At 57.8% G+C, this 16,121-nt stretch overlaps 1 protein-coding gene across 6 annotated transcripts in view; it reads right to left on the reverse strand.

The window, feature by feature from the left end:
- The window catches only part of Rai1 (retinoic acid induced 1), a 121,126-nt gene that overhangs the window by 15,629 nt on the left and 89,376 nt on the right, over positions 1 to 16,121 (reverse strand). For 2 of the 6 annotated variants that reach the window (XM_076871042.1, XM_076871043.1), the window contains exon 3: positions 3,726 to 3,918. The exons of 1 other annotated variant lie outside the window; for it this stretch is intronic. In XM_076871042.1, the coding sequence (XP_076727157.1) occupies positions 3,726 to 3,736 (11 nt within the window). In that variant the 5' untranslated portion in view covers positions 3,737 to 3,918. Of the gene's footprint in view, positions 1 to 114; positions 261 to 3,725; positions 3,961 to 9,965; positions 10,026 to 16,121 lie in introns of those variants that run through there. 3 more of the 6 variants (XM_076871046.1, XM_076871044.1, XM_076871047.1) reach the window with 3 other exon arrangements.

The following is a 16,121-nucleotide window of genomic DNA, read 5'->3' on the forward strand; positions in this document are numbered from 1 at the left end:
GCAAGAGGGAGAGCGATTCAGATGGGGCACCACGTGCTTTGTCCCTTGTCCCCCTCAGCCACCTCCCCCCACCCACCCTCACCCTGCAGCCCTGCCCGGCCGGAGTCTCCCCACCAGCTGTGCACATATTGACAACTTCTGCATCCAGGAGGTGCGCTCCATAATCCCCACTTCCACAGGGCCAGCAGCCTTCCTCGTCACAGACGGGCCACCACGGGCGCAGGGTGCAAAACGGGCTGCAGGAGCCAAGTCACCCGGCAGGGGAGCGGCTACTCCACCCTCCCCCGGGCTGGCTCCTCCCCTCCGCCCCCACCCACCACCACTCCCAGCTCTTCCAAGACAGCTCAAAATCATTTAGCAGAGCAATTCCGGCTCCTCACATCCCCTGGGGCCCTCTGGATCCTGTAATCTTAGTCCCTAGGTGGCTGTACTCAAGCGTGACCCAGCCATGCTGGGGACCCATGAGGATCTGTCCTACCCCGCCAGGGAGAGGCCGCTTGCCAAAGGCGCACACGCGCGGGCTCACACACACACACACACACACACACACACACACTCACACACACACCTCCCCTATCACTGCCATGCCATCTGGAATCTGTCTGTTCCCTCTAGCAGACTGGGGGGGGGGGGCTGCGGAGCCACTGTAGATGTAAAACGTCCCCTCCTCTGACTCCTAGGAACGTAAGACAGCGGCACCTGCCTCCTGTTTGGGATATTATAGGTGCATAAACAGATTACGTGATCCAGGGTAAGAGAGCGCATGCTGATGGGGGACAGGGAAGCTGAGCTGAGCCCCTTGTCACGGGGGTGATGGGACCTGGTCCTTCAATGGCAGGGCCCCCTCCCGGCCTCCCCAGGTCAGGTGGCACGGGGGAGCAGCCCATCTGGTTATGATTTTAGGGGCTGGGGCCCAGGCAGGGGTCTAACCTACCCTAGAGCAGGATCCTGGGTTAGAAAATGATCCTCAAAGAACCTTTGAGGGCAGAGCAGCCAGGATTCACAATACGGGCTAGACGTGGGCGTCTAGGGCTAAAGGTTCCTTGCAGTTGCCGGGCAAGTCTGGTGGCCCCAGAAGGCCCTCAAAGGGGGGCGGGGATGGAAAGGAGAAACGCTAGCCTCAGGCCCTGATCCCAAGGGTGTGGGATTTACCCGGCTCAATGATGGATGCAGGCCCAGAGTGGCCTCTGCCTGGCCTGGGTGGCCCAGGCCCCCAGGAAGGGGACAGGGGACTTTCCAGTTTTCCTTCCCACTAAACACTAAAAAAGAGGGGATGGCCTGCCTTGGGCTCCAAAGATTCCAGAGTGTTTTGAGGGATCAGAAAGGAATAAGGACAGAGGGCAGGGGTTGTGGCTCAGGGGTAGAGCGCTTGCCTGGCATGCGTGAGGCCCTGGGTCCGATCCTCAGCACCACATAAAAAGTAGAGTAAAAAATCCATTGACAACTAAAAAAAATTTTTTTTTTTTAAAAAAAGAAAGGAATAAGGAAAGAGGTGGCCGGGCAAGAGGGACACGGAATAAACAGATGTGAGAAGGGCGAGCGACAGGGTGAGAGGAAAGAGGTAGAGAGATGCAGGGGCGGGGTGGCGCTTTTCCAAAAGGGAGGTCCAGTCCCAATCCTTCTTGTATGGGATCTGGGGACTGACCCAAGAAAGGGGACAGAGGAGGACCTCCGACCAGCTGAGAAGGCCACCTGACAGCCCCCCAGGAGCCTACTGGCACAGTTTCATCTCTCCCAGGGGCTTGGCCCAAAGCACCTCCTAAGTGGCTAGCTGTACTCAACCGTGACCCAGCCATGCTGGGGACCCATGAGGATCTGTCCTACCCCGCCTGAGTCAGACTGCCAGTCCCAGCTGCACACAGGGGGGCCAGCGTTCCCAAGAGAGTCCCTCCCTACCAAAGCCCCCCTGCCCTCTACTCCCCGCCCCCCGCCACCGCTCCCTGGAGTCACCACAGGTATGGAGCAAGGAGCTGTGTGCCCGCCCTGCTGACCCACTTCAGGCCCAGCCTTGGCGGCTTGGATAAAACACTCCAGGACGTGCCAACCCAGAGGAGCTGGAGGAGGCTCTTGGTTCTGGCTTGGTGGCTCCCAGCCAGGTGGGCAGTCCTGTGCCTCCTGCCCGGATCTCTGCAGAGAAGGGCGTAGCCACACTGCCACAGGGCTGCCCAGGGTGGAAGGGGAGGGGGAGGTCAGCGGGCACCTTCCTGCACTGTCCAGGCCCTAGGGCTGCAGGTGGCCGGCTCTGCTCAGGGTCTGGCTGCAGGTCCCTTCTGAGGAAGGCCAGCCCGGAGGCCAAGGGCATGCGGGCTCCCTGCCCTCCGCGGGCGCATGTTTATGAGCCCAGAATGCACAAACCCAGGACCGATTTGAAGGCTGCACCTCCCTCGTATATCTGCACAAATTACATTTCGGCTTTTATTAGTCCCAGATCACTCTCATTTCCTGCTGAGTTGTCCTGTGGATATCATTAACATTTCTACGGCTTTATTTTTTATTTTTTTTTCCTCTCCCTTTCACATTCTCCAAAAACGTATTACCAGAGACATTATTTAAAAAGGGCTGGGGGTGGGGGTGGGTCGTGCCATTAGCCGTGTCCCCTCCCCAACCTTCTCTGTCCACAGCTACCCCTCCCCATTTAATCAGTCCAGCTGCTGCGTCTTTTAATTTAGCCAAGCTGGATTACAGGCGGGTTTCCCAATGCACCCGAGCAGCTGGATTGTGGAGAAACATCTATCTCTAAGAAGAGACAGTTCAATTAAAATAGGAGAGGCCCACTGCCTGATGGAGGATGCAACCCAAATGCTCGCCCAACACCTCCCTCCAGCCCCGGATCCGAGGGAGGGAGGCAGGAACAAAGGCCTCCTGGCCTCCCGTCTGCCTCTCAGAGCCCACAGAGGTCCTGGCGGCCTATGTCAGGAGAAAATGGGGGCACTGCCTCTTTAAGAGCTACCTGGGGCCTGCCCTGGGCTCTGTTGTTAATAATTATTGTGATTATGATTACTTTTCAAGAGCACTAGGAAAGGACACCAGGGGGACAGACCGTGGCTTGGGCAGGAGGGAGAAAGGGTCACACACACACACACACACACACACACACACACCCAGAGAGCACAACTTTTCACATCTCTGGTGGTAGACACAGTTCAGTCACTGCCTTCCCGTCTTCTCCAGTTCTTGCTGAGCTTGGAAGACAGGCGGAGAGCAAGTCCCGAATACCTCTCACGGCGAGACTCCTGAGCACCTCATCCTTACAACCGCCTCGGAAGCGGGGCCTGCTGGGCTTGATGGGGCGGAAGCACAAGACCCCACGGCCCAAAACTGCGCCCGGGGCTCCAGCCCTCGAACGCAGTGTCCCAGGACTTCCCTCCTGCCCAGCAGCAGATCTCACCCTTCGAGAAAGCCATCTAGGCAACCATGAAATAGTGTCTGGAGGGATGAGACTCTCACCTCAGACTCCTTCCAGGGTGAGACCAGCAGTTCCTCAAAGGCCCTGGCAGCAGGGGAAGCCAGGGACATGCCCTCCCCTCAGAGGGGACCTCAGCGGGTTCCCTCCCCCATGCTTTGGTTGCTCTCTCTTTTACAGAAAAACAGAGGGGCAAGTGACCTGCTTAGGACCTGACCCCAGTGATGCAGCAGTAGTGACCAGGCTCCTCGCCTGGACCCCACACCAAGAATTCCCGTTATGGAGCTGGGTGAAGTGTTGGGGGGGACACACCTCAGCCTACCTGGCCCTCATCTTCCGGCAGCCAGAGGAAGGTCCACTACTGGGCAGTCATGGCCACTGACCACCTGCTGCACCATAGCAACCACTGTCCTCTGGGCAGCTGTACTAAGGGGGTCACTGGGTCCATAGCCTCTGTAGACTCCGGGGTTGGATCCCTGTCCGGGAAATGGGCACAGCTGTGGCACAGGAGGAGCCTGATCGGGAGGGGACAGAAGGAAGTCTTGCCTGAGAGAAAGGAGGCCTACTCCTCCCAGCAGCGGCTCTGAGACGCTGGCTCCACACCCCCCCCAGCTTACCCACGGTCCACCCCCCGCCCAGCCTACCCATGGTCATTTTCTGACCTGGTTTTCTGACTTGCAGCTGCAGGGAAAAAAACATTTAAATCCCAACCCACTCAAGGGCCTGAGAATCCAAGGAGAGAGGGGAATCTCTGGGGCTTCAGGAGGCCAGGGAGGGACTGAGGGGGTGTCCAGGGAGGGGTGGGGCGGGTGGAAGCCCCTGGGGTCTCCCCATCTGTTGTGGACACCTGGATGGACGTGATAAATCATTAGCCAGATTGGCTGCTGTCCTGGGGAAGGGGTCTATGCCGAGTCCCAAGGGCCTGGCTTCACTCAAGAGCCGACAGTGGGTGCCCCCAGAGGCCTCTGGGACAGGTGAGGGCGGCTGGGCAAGGGGGGACCCTCCTGGAACATAAACCACGGGGGGACAAGATAGCCCCCTCCCCAAAGCATGACCCCTCCAGACTGCCCTCGGTGGGCAACCCTTGGGCATGACCCCCCTCCTTCATTCACGGTCCCCTGGCTCATGGGAAAACCCCACAGGGCCCTAGCATGCCTCTGTCTGCAGACCTGGGGGTCCTGGAGCAGCAAGAGGCAAGCGACACAGGGACGAGAAGACGGCCCTCTCCAGAGCTCACGGTGGCAGCTGGGCTCCTGAGCGGAGCTGAGGGACCCCTGGCGAATTGGAGGGCTCAGAGATCTTTGGAGAAATTTTTTCCAAGGGGAAGACTTCTGGCCTCTCCAGGTGTCTGGGACGCCCCCTGCCCCCATTTCTACAGCCCACCAACACGGTCCCTCTAAGGACCCAGCTCAGCAGCGGCTGAGACCTACCAAGACATCTGCCTGGGCTGTCCACCAGGAGTCTAACCCAGGAGGACGTGGAGGCCAGGCAAGCCCCCGTGCGCCATGATGCCTTTCCCCAGATTGCAGCCAGTGACAGACGGGAGTCCCGGGCCATGGGGCACAAGGACCCCCCCGCCCCCCCGCCGTCCAGGAGGTGAGGGGCAGCAGGAAGGGATCTGCCCCAGCTGCTGGCACTCAAGGGCCCTCCCGGGAGAGGCTGGCAGGGGGAGCGCTCACCTATCATGGGCTCTGTACTTATCAGTCTCTTGTGGACAATAATTTTCTTTTTTTTTATTTTATTTTTTTAGATCACTTTATTCACCACGGAACAAAAAAGCATCACGTCTCTGCCAAAATGAAGAAAAGGGGGAGCGTGGAGAGGGAGCCGACTGCTTGGATGCGAATGCCCCACCCACTCCAGGGGGGAGCACAACCTCTGTCCTCCCCACCCCCAGCCAGGCTGGTGCCACCAACATAACCAGGGTCCCAGAACCGGCAAGTTCAAAGAACAGGTCCAGAGTGGGGCCTCAGGGGACCCAGAGGGGGCGCCCAGTCTGCACCATTCTTCTCTGTACCCCAAACCCTGGCAGTGCCACACAACAGATAGGGGGGGTGCAGCTGGCAGCTTTGAGGTTGAGGCAAACGACCAAAGATCCTGGCCTCACTCACCCTCAGGCTTGTCCTCCCTGCCCATGTACCCAGAGGGACCGTGACTTACTTTTCCTGGGGGAGTGGAAGTACAGAGGAGCCGAGCCAGTGGGCTCCTGTGAATGCTGATTGACTTTTCAAGACTTTGGCAAGCCTTTTCCCTTCCTGGGCCGCAGGGCCTTTGCACGGGCTATTCTCTCTGCTGGGAATCCCTTTCCCAGACAACTACGCAGCTCCCTAACCCTGCTCTAAGTCTGCGCATCTGTCACTGTCTCCAGTGGCCTTCCTTGAAATGATACCCCTTCCCCATTTTTTTTTTCCTCCAAAGTATTTACTACCTCCTTATAATAAACTTTAACTTGCTTTATTACTGGTCTCTCCTGTTTAGTAGGAAAGTTGGATTTTTCACCTATTTTGTTCAGTTATATCCCCAATGCCCAGAACAATATTTATTGAATGATTCATGCTCCAAATGTCACATTAACCCTGTAAAAAAAAAAAAAAAAAATATCCCGAGCAAGCAACAGGGTGGAGGGATAAAACAACTCTGGAGACGGGGGTGCACCTAAGTGATGTGGGCACAGGGAGCTGGAGATCATGGTGCCAAATCAGGTGTGTGTGTGTGTGTGTGTGTTGGGGAAGAAGCCCCCATCAACCCAGCCGATTGCTTCTTCTGTGGAATGGAACTCAGGTGCCAGAAGGCCTGTTTTTTTCCTTTAAGCCAGAAATCAGGAATTTATAAAAAGGGATGTCTTTCATTTTAAAAATGTAAAAAGTTTATTTATTTTTATTTCTTTTGTGGTACTGGGGACTGAGCCCAGGGGACACTCTGGGACACTCTACCACAAACCTACATCCCCATTCGTTTTGAAACAGGGCCTCCCTAAGTTGTCCAGGTTAGACTGGAACTTGCGATCCTTCTGCCTCAGCCTCCCCCATCGCTGGGATTACAGGTTTGTGCCAAGGCCATCACACCTGCTTTTTTTTTTTTTTAAATAATAAATACTCCAGAGTTCAAGGGAACTTGGCTGCGGGCTGTACCTGATCACAAGCTCCCAGGTGTCGAGTGCAGATGGAGGGCTGCAGGCCTGAGCACTAGCGAAGGCAGAGGCCTTGTTGCGCTGGGGGTGTGAGCACCGAGCGGATGCTCAACGGAAAGGGATGAGAGCAGGCGCTGCACCCAGAATGTCACCTGGCCCTGGGGGGTCCAGGAGGACCCAGTTAAGCACTGGATTGGAGCAAGGCGAGTGCCCTGCACATGAGGAGGGCAGAGCTGGGCAGCCTTGGAGAGGAGGTGCAGAGGTGGGGTGCGGAGGCAGAGATGGTAATGACCTTTATAGCATTCTGTGCCAGACACGGGAGAGGCCCCGCCCCCCACTCTCCTGGGTCCCCCCCCCCAAGCTCCTCGGTGACACTCATCACAGCGGTAATTACATAATTAATGCTACAATGAGCTGTTTCCCACGCACCTCCCTCACTGGAATGTCGACTGATGAGGGTAGGGGCTTTCTGTTCCATCCTAAGTTCTAAGCCCAGAAACTGGTCCCCAGAGTTACTGCCTATCAAATATTGTTAGGATGCACGGGGACCTGTCCGCCTCTGTGCCACCTCACCACAGCCACAGGAGGAGGTCCAGAAAGAGGTCTGATGAGGGGACTGGAGGCCAGGACACATGCAACAGCCAGCCAGCCAGGAAGGAAAGGGGAAGTGTCCGCGCCTTCTCTCCCCGACAGCCCTCGAGCGCCTGGACTCATTGGCTTGTGGAGTCTGGACGGGGACCCAGCTTGGGCGCTGAGGACGCACAGGAAGATGCAGCATGCCCATGCTCTCCTGAGGTGGACACATGGTCCACAGCTTCCAGATGGAGTGACACCCAGGGGACTGTGGAGAGGCCAGAGGACTTACCCACTCAAAAGAGGGGTGAAGCCACAGCCCGAAATGGCTGGGAGGTGGCAAAGAGCAAGTGGGTCACCGCAGTTACCTCCCACCTCTGCCAAATTCTCTACCCTCCACCCCCGAGCTCAGGTGGTCCTGCTACTGCGGCCACTTGTCACTGTCCTCTATCTTTAGGGCACCAATCCCTGGCAATCCTGCCCAGTCAGTCACCTGCTGCCTGGGCGCAGTTCCCTGGCTGTCCCTCTCCTGTGAGCCTTTGGGGCACCCTGGCCTGCCGCCCAGGTCACAGAGAGGTGCCGGGCTTGTTTCAGATGCACTGCGGTCCTTATTCCTCTCAGCCACCAAGACCAGCAGAGAAGAGCAGGGAGCCCTTAGAAGCCACTTTCTGCAGAGCACCATCTTCAAGTCTTCCCCTCATTTTTTCACAGAGGGATTAATGGATGCCCAGAGAGGGTCAGCGTCTTGTCCAGGAGGCCCAGCAGGGCTGAATTCCTCTGTAGCTGGCCTGTCAGTCAAACCCAGAAGACAGAACAGGGCCTTCCTCCTAAACGCCCGCCTGTTTGTTTCCCACAGCAGTCACGGAATGTGCTGTTTTCCCCCAGCTTGGGTGGAACTACCCCTCCATTCCCTGCCTCCGACACCCCCTCGCTGCAGCATCCTGACAGCCAGGGAGGCGCAGCAGCAGCAGCAGCAGCAGCAGCAGCAGCAGCAGGAGCAGCGTGCCAGCCCTCCCAGCCCCGGTTCCACCTGGGGGAGCCGGGGAATTGGTGCCCCCTCCCTCCTCCCAACCCCCAGGGGAGGAAGCCGCCTGTCAGGCCGCCACGGCGTGTCAAATCCTCTTGCTGCCTAATTGTGAGACGGCGGCGTTTAAAGAAACGCTTTTCTGGCCGCCTGCCACACCGCGAACTGCTTGGTATAATTTTATTATTAAGGAGAGAGAAAAAAGAGGGAGGGGATTGGAAAGGGGTGGGGGGAGGAGAAGGAGAGAGAGAGAGAGAGAGAGAGAGAGAGAGAGGGAGGGAGAAAAGGGAGAGAGAGAGAGAGGAAATAGCTCAGTCCAAGTCAGCTGGTGGAGTATTCTGCTCAATGTGAAAGCGGGGACAGCTTTCCAGTTGGCAAGCTGACTTCGTTAATTGCGCATTCAGTCTCTACTTAGGGTAATTGAAACGAAGCGGGGCCCGGCTCTGACAATTAGGGTCTGCGACTAAGCCATTAACCCTTTCCTCCACCGCCCCCTCGATCGGTGCCATGACACCCTTGCAAGGAAAAGGGAGGGCTACCGGGCGCCCCACCACCACCACCACCACCACCACCATAGGGCCCATTCCTGGACTGGGGTCCAGCAGCACCCCACCGGAGACGCGGACTGCGGCAGGGGCGGCCGGGGCGTGCGCCCAGCGCTGGCAGGGTTAATGCGGAGCCTGCTAAGGCCAAGCGGGGGGCTGGGAGCGGCGCGGGGTGTGTGGGGGCCGTTTGCAACCCCACCGCCCCTCTGCAACAGATGTTTCAGCTGTGTAAGACAAAGGCAGAGCGCCTGCCGCTGCCGGGAGAAAATCCGCAGGACTCCCTCCGGGGCAGGTAAAATTTCACCTTCTATTTGTGTTCCCCCCCACCACCACCACCCTCACACCCCCGCCCGCCCGCCCTCGCCTTGTTTCCCCCGGCCTCTGCGCCAATCCGGAAAGCGCCACCAAAGACACCGCGCCGCCTCCTCCGCAGCCCAACCCGCTGACCCCAGCAAGGTCACGGCGACCTCGGGCTCCGCCAGCAGTGCGCCCGCCCGTCCGTCCTCCGCCAGCGAAGGGCGCCCCCCCCTCCCCACCACCACCACCACCACGCGCCCAGTCCCCTCCTGGGGCGCCCCCCGTCCCTGATCCAAGGTAACTGGAAACATCGGGAGAGGAAGGGGGCGCTGTACTCGCCACGAGGTGCAAGAGGCCCCGGACGATCGCCGCCTGCCTCCCGCCTGCGCGGAGACCCCGGGGGGCTGTGCGCACCCCCCCCAGACCCCATCATTCATCTCCCTGATTCCCGCTGTAGCCTCCCTCGGAAGTCAGCCGAGTGAAGCAGCTGTTCCTTGCACACTCCACTTGACCAAAGATGATGATAAATGAGGCCGGGGCTGCGTCGGGGACGCGGCGGCGGCGGCGGCGAGGGGCGCGCAGGGCGGGGCGTGCAGCCCACAGCCCCCTCCCCACGCCTCGGGAAGGGCGAGGACGCGAAGGACAGAGGCCGAGGGGCAAAAATCAAAGGCCCGAGCTTCCGTCCCCGCACCTCGCTCGGACCCGGCATCCAGCGGAGAGGTGCGCCCCGACTGCCGGGGGCCCCAAGGTGGAGACCTTTCCCTCCAGACAGGCACCGCAGCCCGTCCCCGCCCCTGCCCTTCCCCCTCGCTCCCCACCCCTTCCCCTAATGCCCGGGCCCCCTCTGCGCCTAGCCTCCAGCCTCCACCCGCCTTGCCTCAAACCTATTAACGCTCGTAAATAATGAATAATGGAGCGCTTCCCTCCAGCCACGCAAGGCTGCGGGCGGGGGCCGCTGCCAGATGCGCCCGGTCCTGGGGAGGGGGCGCCCACCGGCCCGGTGCTGAGGGGGGCCGGGGCGCGCGGCCCCGCACACGTGCAGCCGCGGCGCGCAGGCGGGCACCCCGCCCGGCAGCGGAGGAGGGGGAATCCCGCTCTGCCCTCCCCAACGCCACCTCCCCTGGAGTCCTCTGGCACCGAACGAGGCGAGAGAGCGCGCGCGAGCTTCCCAGCCGGAGAGGGTTATTTTTAACCTGCCCCCCTTTCTATATCTGCCTCTCGGGTTTGCGCGCCCGCCCGCCCGCTCCACCAGCCGAGGACGCGGGCTCCTCACCTCGCTCGGCGGCTCCGGACTCTGAGCGCCTCCCCCGGCCCGCGGCCCCCGCCCGTGCGCGGGCATCGCGCGGCTAAATCTCAGCCTGGAAAGGACCGATTAGGAGCCGCGTGCCTTTCAGCGAAATATTGGAACCGGGTGGGATGGGGGCGGGGAGCCCGGCGCTCTCGTCCCCTCGCCTCCCTCTCTCCCTCCCACCCTGCGCGCAGAGTGGCTGCGAGAGGCGGCTCCTGCTCTCCCTCCCGCTAACAGGGGGCGGCCGGCCCGGGGAGCCGGGGGCCCCCCTTCGGTTCTCGGCCTTCTCTCCCCAACGCCCACCCTTCTTCGGTCCTGTAGAAGCTGGAGCTCCCAACGCGCGGACTCTCGGGCAGCGGCGGCGCCAAGTGGGGCGCTGCCGTCCCCCCATCTCTAACCCCCCCTCCCTGAGCCACTCCAAACACACACAGACAAATCATTTAAACAGCAGCGGGCTTGCCATACCAACAACTTCCAGGCAGAGCCCACCAGGGCGACATGTCCGTGCCAAGGGGGCCGGGAAGGTGCCAGGGGGCTGGGAAGGTGCCCAGGCGCACAGAAGGGCCTCATCCAAGGTAGTTTACTTTCTTTCTGTCACTCTGCTCAGTCTCGCCCTCCGTGAGACCCCACCACCACCACCACCACCTCCCTGGCAAGCAGGCCCTGCACCCCAGGCCCCCCAGCTCAGACCCCACCCCCTTCCTCGGGGGAACCAGGCCACAGGAAGTTCACGTCCTCTCCCATTACCCTGCTCTCCAGAAGGCCACCCACCCAAACCCCAGCCTTTCCCTCCAAAGGAGGTGGGCAGCAGAGGAGTGGCTGAGTCCAGAAACCCCCCCTGGGGCTTTGACTGGATCCCTCAGTCGCTTTTGACATTTTCCAGACTGCTCCGTGCCCAATCCGGAAGACCCACGGGCTTGGGGCCCCGGGAGCTCCTCCCTCCCTGAAGGAGGTGGGGTAACCACGCTGCAGCAGAGGAGGGAAAGTGGAGGAAGTGGTGGGCCGAGGAGAAGAAAGGAGGGTATTCCAGCTGCCAGGAGCTGCTGGCTTAGTGGCAGGAAAGAACACAGCCTATTTGGGAACTTGAGATGGATCTCTCTCTGAGGCTTAGCTGGGCTGGGGCCTTGAGGGCTGGGGTTTGGGGTTGGGGAGGGCTCAGGCAGAGAGGTCAGAAGCCTGGTGGTGGGCTGGGAGCATCTGGGGTGGAGGGGTGAGGATGCATGTGGAATACAGATGCAGGACAGCAGCTGTCCTGGTGACACCCTTGGACTAGTGGCTTCAGCTCCAAGGGCCCAGCCTGAGTGGAGTGACGCAAGTCCCAGAGGGAAGAAAGAGCGGGGGACAGGGCTCCTAAGCACTGGCAGGGTCTGCCAATGGCTGAGTGGGGGTTCTCAAGGGGCTCCTCACCCCAGCCAGCCAGACACTGGGCTCAGGGCCTCCCTGAGATCTGGAAAGTTCTTGATTTCCTTCATTACTGGATTCATGTGTAACAGCAGCCCAAAGGCTTGATGCTGTCTGGCCCCTCCTATGTCCAAGTTGCCTTGGGAGACTTTTACTTCCAGGCCACAAACTGCCCTTCAAGGAGGTGATGTCACACCTCTCGTCTCACAGATGTGGAAACTGGGCTCCAGAAGAAAAGGGGTCATTCCAAGCTGCAGCCTCTGGGGACCTAACCTGGGGTCCCCAATCTGGGGGCCTTTAATGCATATAAATGCTGAGGGCACAAGTTATAGACCCAGACATGTTTCCACCTTTGGAAATTTCAGAAAACTGATTTTCTGGAGAGGAAAAAAAAAATGGGCAGAATTAGTGTGTTAGTGGGGATTGGAAAAAGAAGTCCCATGACCAATCACCATGGACGCGCCCCCCCACACACACTTTGCCAAACTCCCTATGAGGTGTTCCCAAGAAGGGTTTTGGCTCTGGGGGCTGCAGGTTCTCAACAGGAGGCTGCAGTCCACGTGGGTCTCATTTATTCATCCCTAGGACCAAATATAAATCTTACGCAGCCACATACCACTACTTTTCAAGCACGCCCAGCTAATGTGATGAATAAATTACAAATTCATTTAAGGACTGGTGGCTTTGGGCAGTTATATCCTTCTCTCTGCTCAACAACAGACTAATAGCTCCAATTTTTATATTAAAGGGTTCTCCATCTTTAGATGACGGCTGGGCCCCACAGTGTCCCCTTGGTGGCCCTCATCACCAGAAAGGGAAATCTCCCATTTCTGGCATGCTTTGGCTGCAGCTCCAAATCTCCACCCCCCCCCCTACCACCACCACTCCCGACCCTGTGGATCCTGGCCAGCCCTCGCCAGGCACGTAGCCTGGTGGCCCAGAAGCCCCAGCTTTTGGGGACAGTGAGCCACCAGCCGCCACTGCTCCTTGGGCAATTGACTTAACTGCCTGAGAAGCTTTCCTCGGGACGGAAAATATTTGTCTTTGGTTTTCAGCTGCTGTCTGAGTGGACACCTGGCTGATTTCCCTGTCTCCAAACAGCCATGAAACGTGGAGGTGTTTAAGAGTAAAAATGAGGCGAGGGTAACCGTGGGATCCGGCGTCTGGCTGTCCTGAACCACGCTCTCATTTCCCTCTCAGGGTGAATGCAATATTTTCTACTCCTATTCTGTGTACTGGTTCCTTCATTCCCTGGCTTTACCTCCAACTGCACCAGACCCTTCTAGAACTCCCTCCCCCTGGCTTCCAGTCAGTCAGCATCTGGGGTGGCGGGGTGGCGGCGGGGGGGGGAGGGCCTCTTCCAGCTGTATATAGCTAACTTGGCCTGACCCCAGAACTGCCTTGTTCTGGAAACTCGCAGGAGAATCCTTGGCTGGTTCAGCAGCATGGAGAATACCAAGCCTCTTCTCCAGGGAGTGGGGTGCTCTAGAGAGCGGTCTCATTTACAAGGGCCAGGCCAGCTCATTCTGAGAGCTCACAAGGGGGAAAGAGGGTTAACTTTGAGGGTGAGGGACGTCATCATGTCCCCCTGTCCACACTGACTAGGCCCTGAGGCTGGACAGCTCTAGCTTCAAATCCTAGTCCTGCACATCTCTCTGCGGGGTGACCTTGGGCAACTGACTTAACTGCTCTGTGCTTCCTTCGTTGCAAAATCCTCCCAGCATCAAACTTGCATGTGAGGTCTGTCCAACAGAGTAGCGGCCTGTCCCCCCAGGGTAGACAGGTGTCTTCCCTGTGTCCCTCAAACACTAACGTACATCTGAGGCGTGGTGAGGGAGGGCTTGAGGTTCTTACAAGTTCCAGGCCCGTGCAGCTGGCCTGTGGGAGATGCACCTGGCAAAGTCAGAGCTCAGTCCTAGGGGACCCTGGGCTCGGCTGCGTCCTGGCAGCTGGGCTCGTGGAGGGGATATGGGGGTCTGTTCTGTCAGAAGACGGTCCTCAGGAACCTCAGGACCAGGCTTTGTCTCAGAGCCGGGTTTTTCTCCTGTGGTGCCTTCCTGGGCTGAGGAGCATCCTAAGCATTTAGCTCTGCTGTTCTTCTCTTCCTTGCAAGAAACCAGTGGGGTGAGGGGAAGGTCTCTTCCTGTACAGAGCTAACTTGGCCTGACCCCAGAACCGGCCTTGTTCTGGAAACCCGTAGGAGAATCCTTGGCTGGTTCCGCAGCATGGAGAATGAGAATGAGTTGGGTAGCATTACTTTCCTGGAGTCCGACACAGGTGGAAGCTGAACTTGGGGCTCTTTTGCAACCTGGCCTGTTTGGCCAACCCCTAGGTCGAGTAGCCCTTGGATATTTCATAAGGGGAAATAAATGACCCATTTGGTTTCCTTGGCATTCAGCAGGCGCAGACACAGTGCACTGTATTGGCCTAGTTGGGGAGGGCATGGGGAAAGGGTGCCCTGGTCTAGTGGAGGAGGGGAGAGGTTAACTTAGCCACTTTGGAGAGCTTTCCGGCAATATGGCCCAAATAAAAACTCCACATGCCGTCTGACCCCGGCCCAAATGCGTCTGCCCAAGGCCGATGGCCGCAGCATCATCTGCAGCAGCAAGAGACTGGAGATCCCCTAAATGTCCATCTGGGGGTTGGGGGGGGAGATGGGGGAAATACATCTGGGAAATTCCATATGGGGGTGTTTAAAGAGAGGGAGGAAGGGTTTGGGGTGTAGCTCAGTGGTGAAGCATTTGCCTAGCAAGTTCAAGGTCCTTGCTCCATCCCCAGAAGTGGGGAGAAAAAGTGTGCACAGCGTGTCTAAAAAAAGGCAGTGTGGACCAGGAGCCGCGGTGCATGCCCGTAATCCCAGCACTTGGGAGGCCGAGGCAGGAGGATTGCAAGTTCAAAACCAGCCTCAGCAATTTAGCGAGGCCCTTAGCAACCCAGCGAGACTCTGTCTCTAAATAAAATACAACAAAGGGCTGGGGGATATGGCCCAGTGGTTGAGCGCCCCTGGGTTCAATCCTCGGTACCAAAAGAAAAAAAAAAAAAAGACGATATATTTGGTTATTAAATTTCCTTGTACCGTGAACGTGTAATACCTGCTAAGAGATTTAAAAACTGATCCAAGAACAAATATCCACCCTTTGGCTGGGTCTGGTGGTGCACACCTGTAATCCCAGCTACTTGGGAGTCTGGGGCAGGAGGATTGCAAGTTTGAGGTCAGTCTCTGCAATTTAGATACTGTCTCCAAAAAAAAAAAAAAAAAAAGAATTAAAAGTATTGGGTATGTAGCTCAATGGTACAGCACCCACTGGGTTCAATCTTAAGTATTAAAAAAAAATGAAAATTCATCCTTTGGGCTACATGAGGTTGAAGAGTAAGCCTCCTGTCAGTCAGGTGCAGCCTGTGCATTGCCCTGTGGGCTGGTGGCAGGCTAGTGGGCCAGCCTCGGACTCCTCCTCAGCAGAATGGGATGAGGCCCGGTGGCCAACACAAGTCAGCTCCTGTGTGTCCCACGGTGGGCACGATAAGGATTATCCTCCCAATTTGTAACAAGGACAGCACAGTCTTAGGGAACAGCAGCAAGAAACTAACCTGGTGGATGGGTGTGGGGCCAACGCTCAAAGGAACTTAGTTTTACATATTACCTTACTCTCTTTTCCTTTTGGTGGTACTGGAGATTGAACCCAGAGATGCTCCATTATTGAGCTATATCCCCAGCCCCTTTTATTTTTATTTTATTTTTTTTTTAATTTTGAGACAGGTTCTCCCTCAGTGGCTGAGGCTGGCCTCCAACTTGTGATCCTCCTGCCTCAGCCTCCCAAGTTGCTGGAATCGCAGGTATGCACCACCCGCCTGGCTCTTCCTCTCTATTTCCACCAGCAATATCTTTCCTTCCATCATCTGAACAAAGCGACACATGTTATAGAGTGTAAAAGCCCAGAAGTCATTCTAGGTTTTTGTGAGCCCCAAGACAAGGAGGTTCCCGACCAGGTCCAAATTGCCACTTGGACACAGCATGGACACTACAGAGCCCTGGGACCTTAGGCGGGTGTCCTGTCCCCTCAAAGGTGCCGTGGGGATGAGCCGAGATAATATATGCAAAGTTGTTAGAGCAATCTTGGGCAGAGTGGGTGGTGCCAAGGAGTTAGCCATCCTTTTAAAAAGGTAAATATTGCTACATAGTTTTTTTTTTTTAACAATGTGGGAAAGGTCAGGAAAATCCCTGCTTGGTCCCCAGGGGTCCAAGGAGCAGCTGGTCACTGCCTGGGTGGGCGGACATACCGCCCTGGCACGGAGGTCTGGCGGGCGATGGCCCGAGCAGGGTCCAGCCGTCTGTGTTCCCTGGCTGGCACTTTGGGTGGAACCGACTTGGCTGACTGGCTGGAAGCCCCTGCGGCCCCAGGGACCGTGGAAGCAGCATTCAGAAAGCTCTCTCTGTTCCGCCCTGGCTTTTTCCAGAGTGG

The sequence above is a fragment of the Callospermophilus lateralis genome, chromosome 11 (assembly GCF_048772815.1).
Source record: "Callospermophilus lateralis isolate mCalLat2 chromosome 11, mCalLat2.hap1, whole genome shotgun sequence".
Classification (NCBI taxonomy): domain Eukaryota; kingdom Metazoa; phylum Chordata; class Mammalia; order Rodentia; family Sciuridae; genus Callospermophilus; species Callospermophilus lateralis.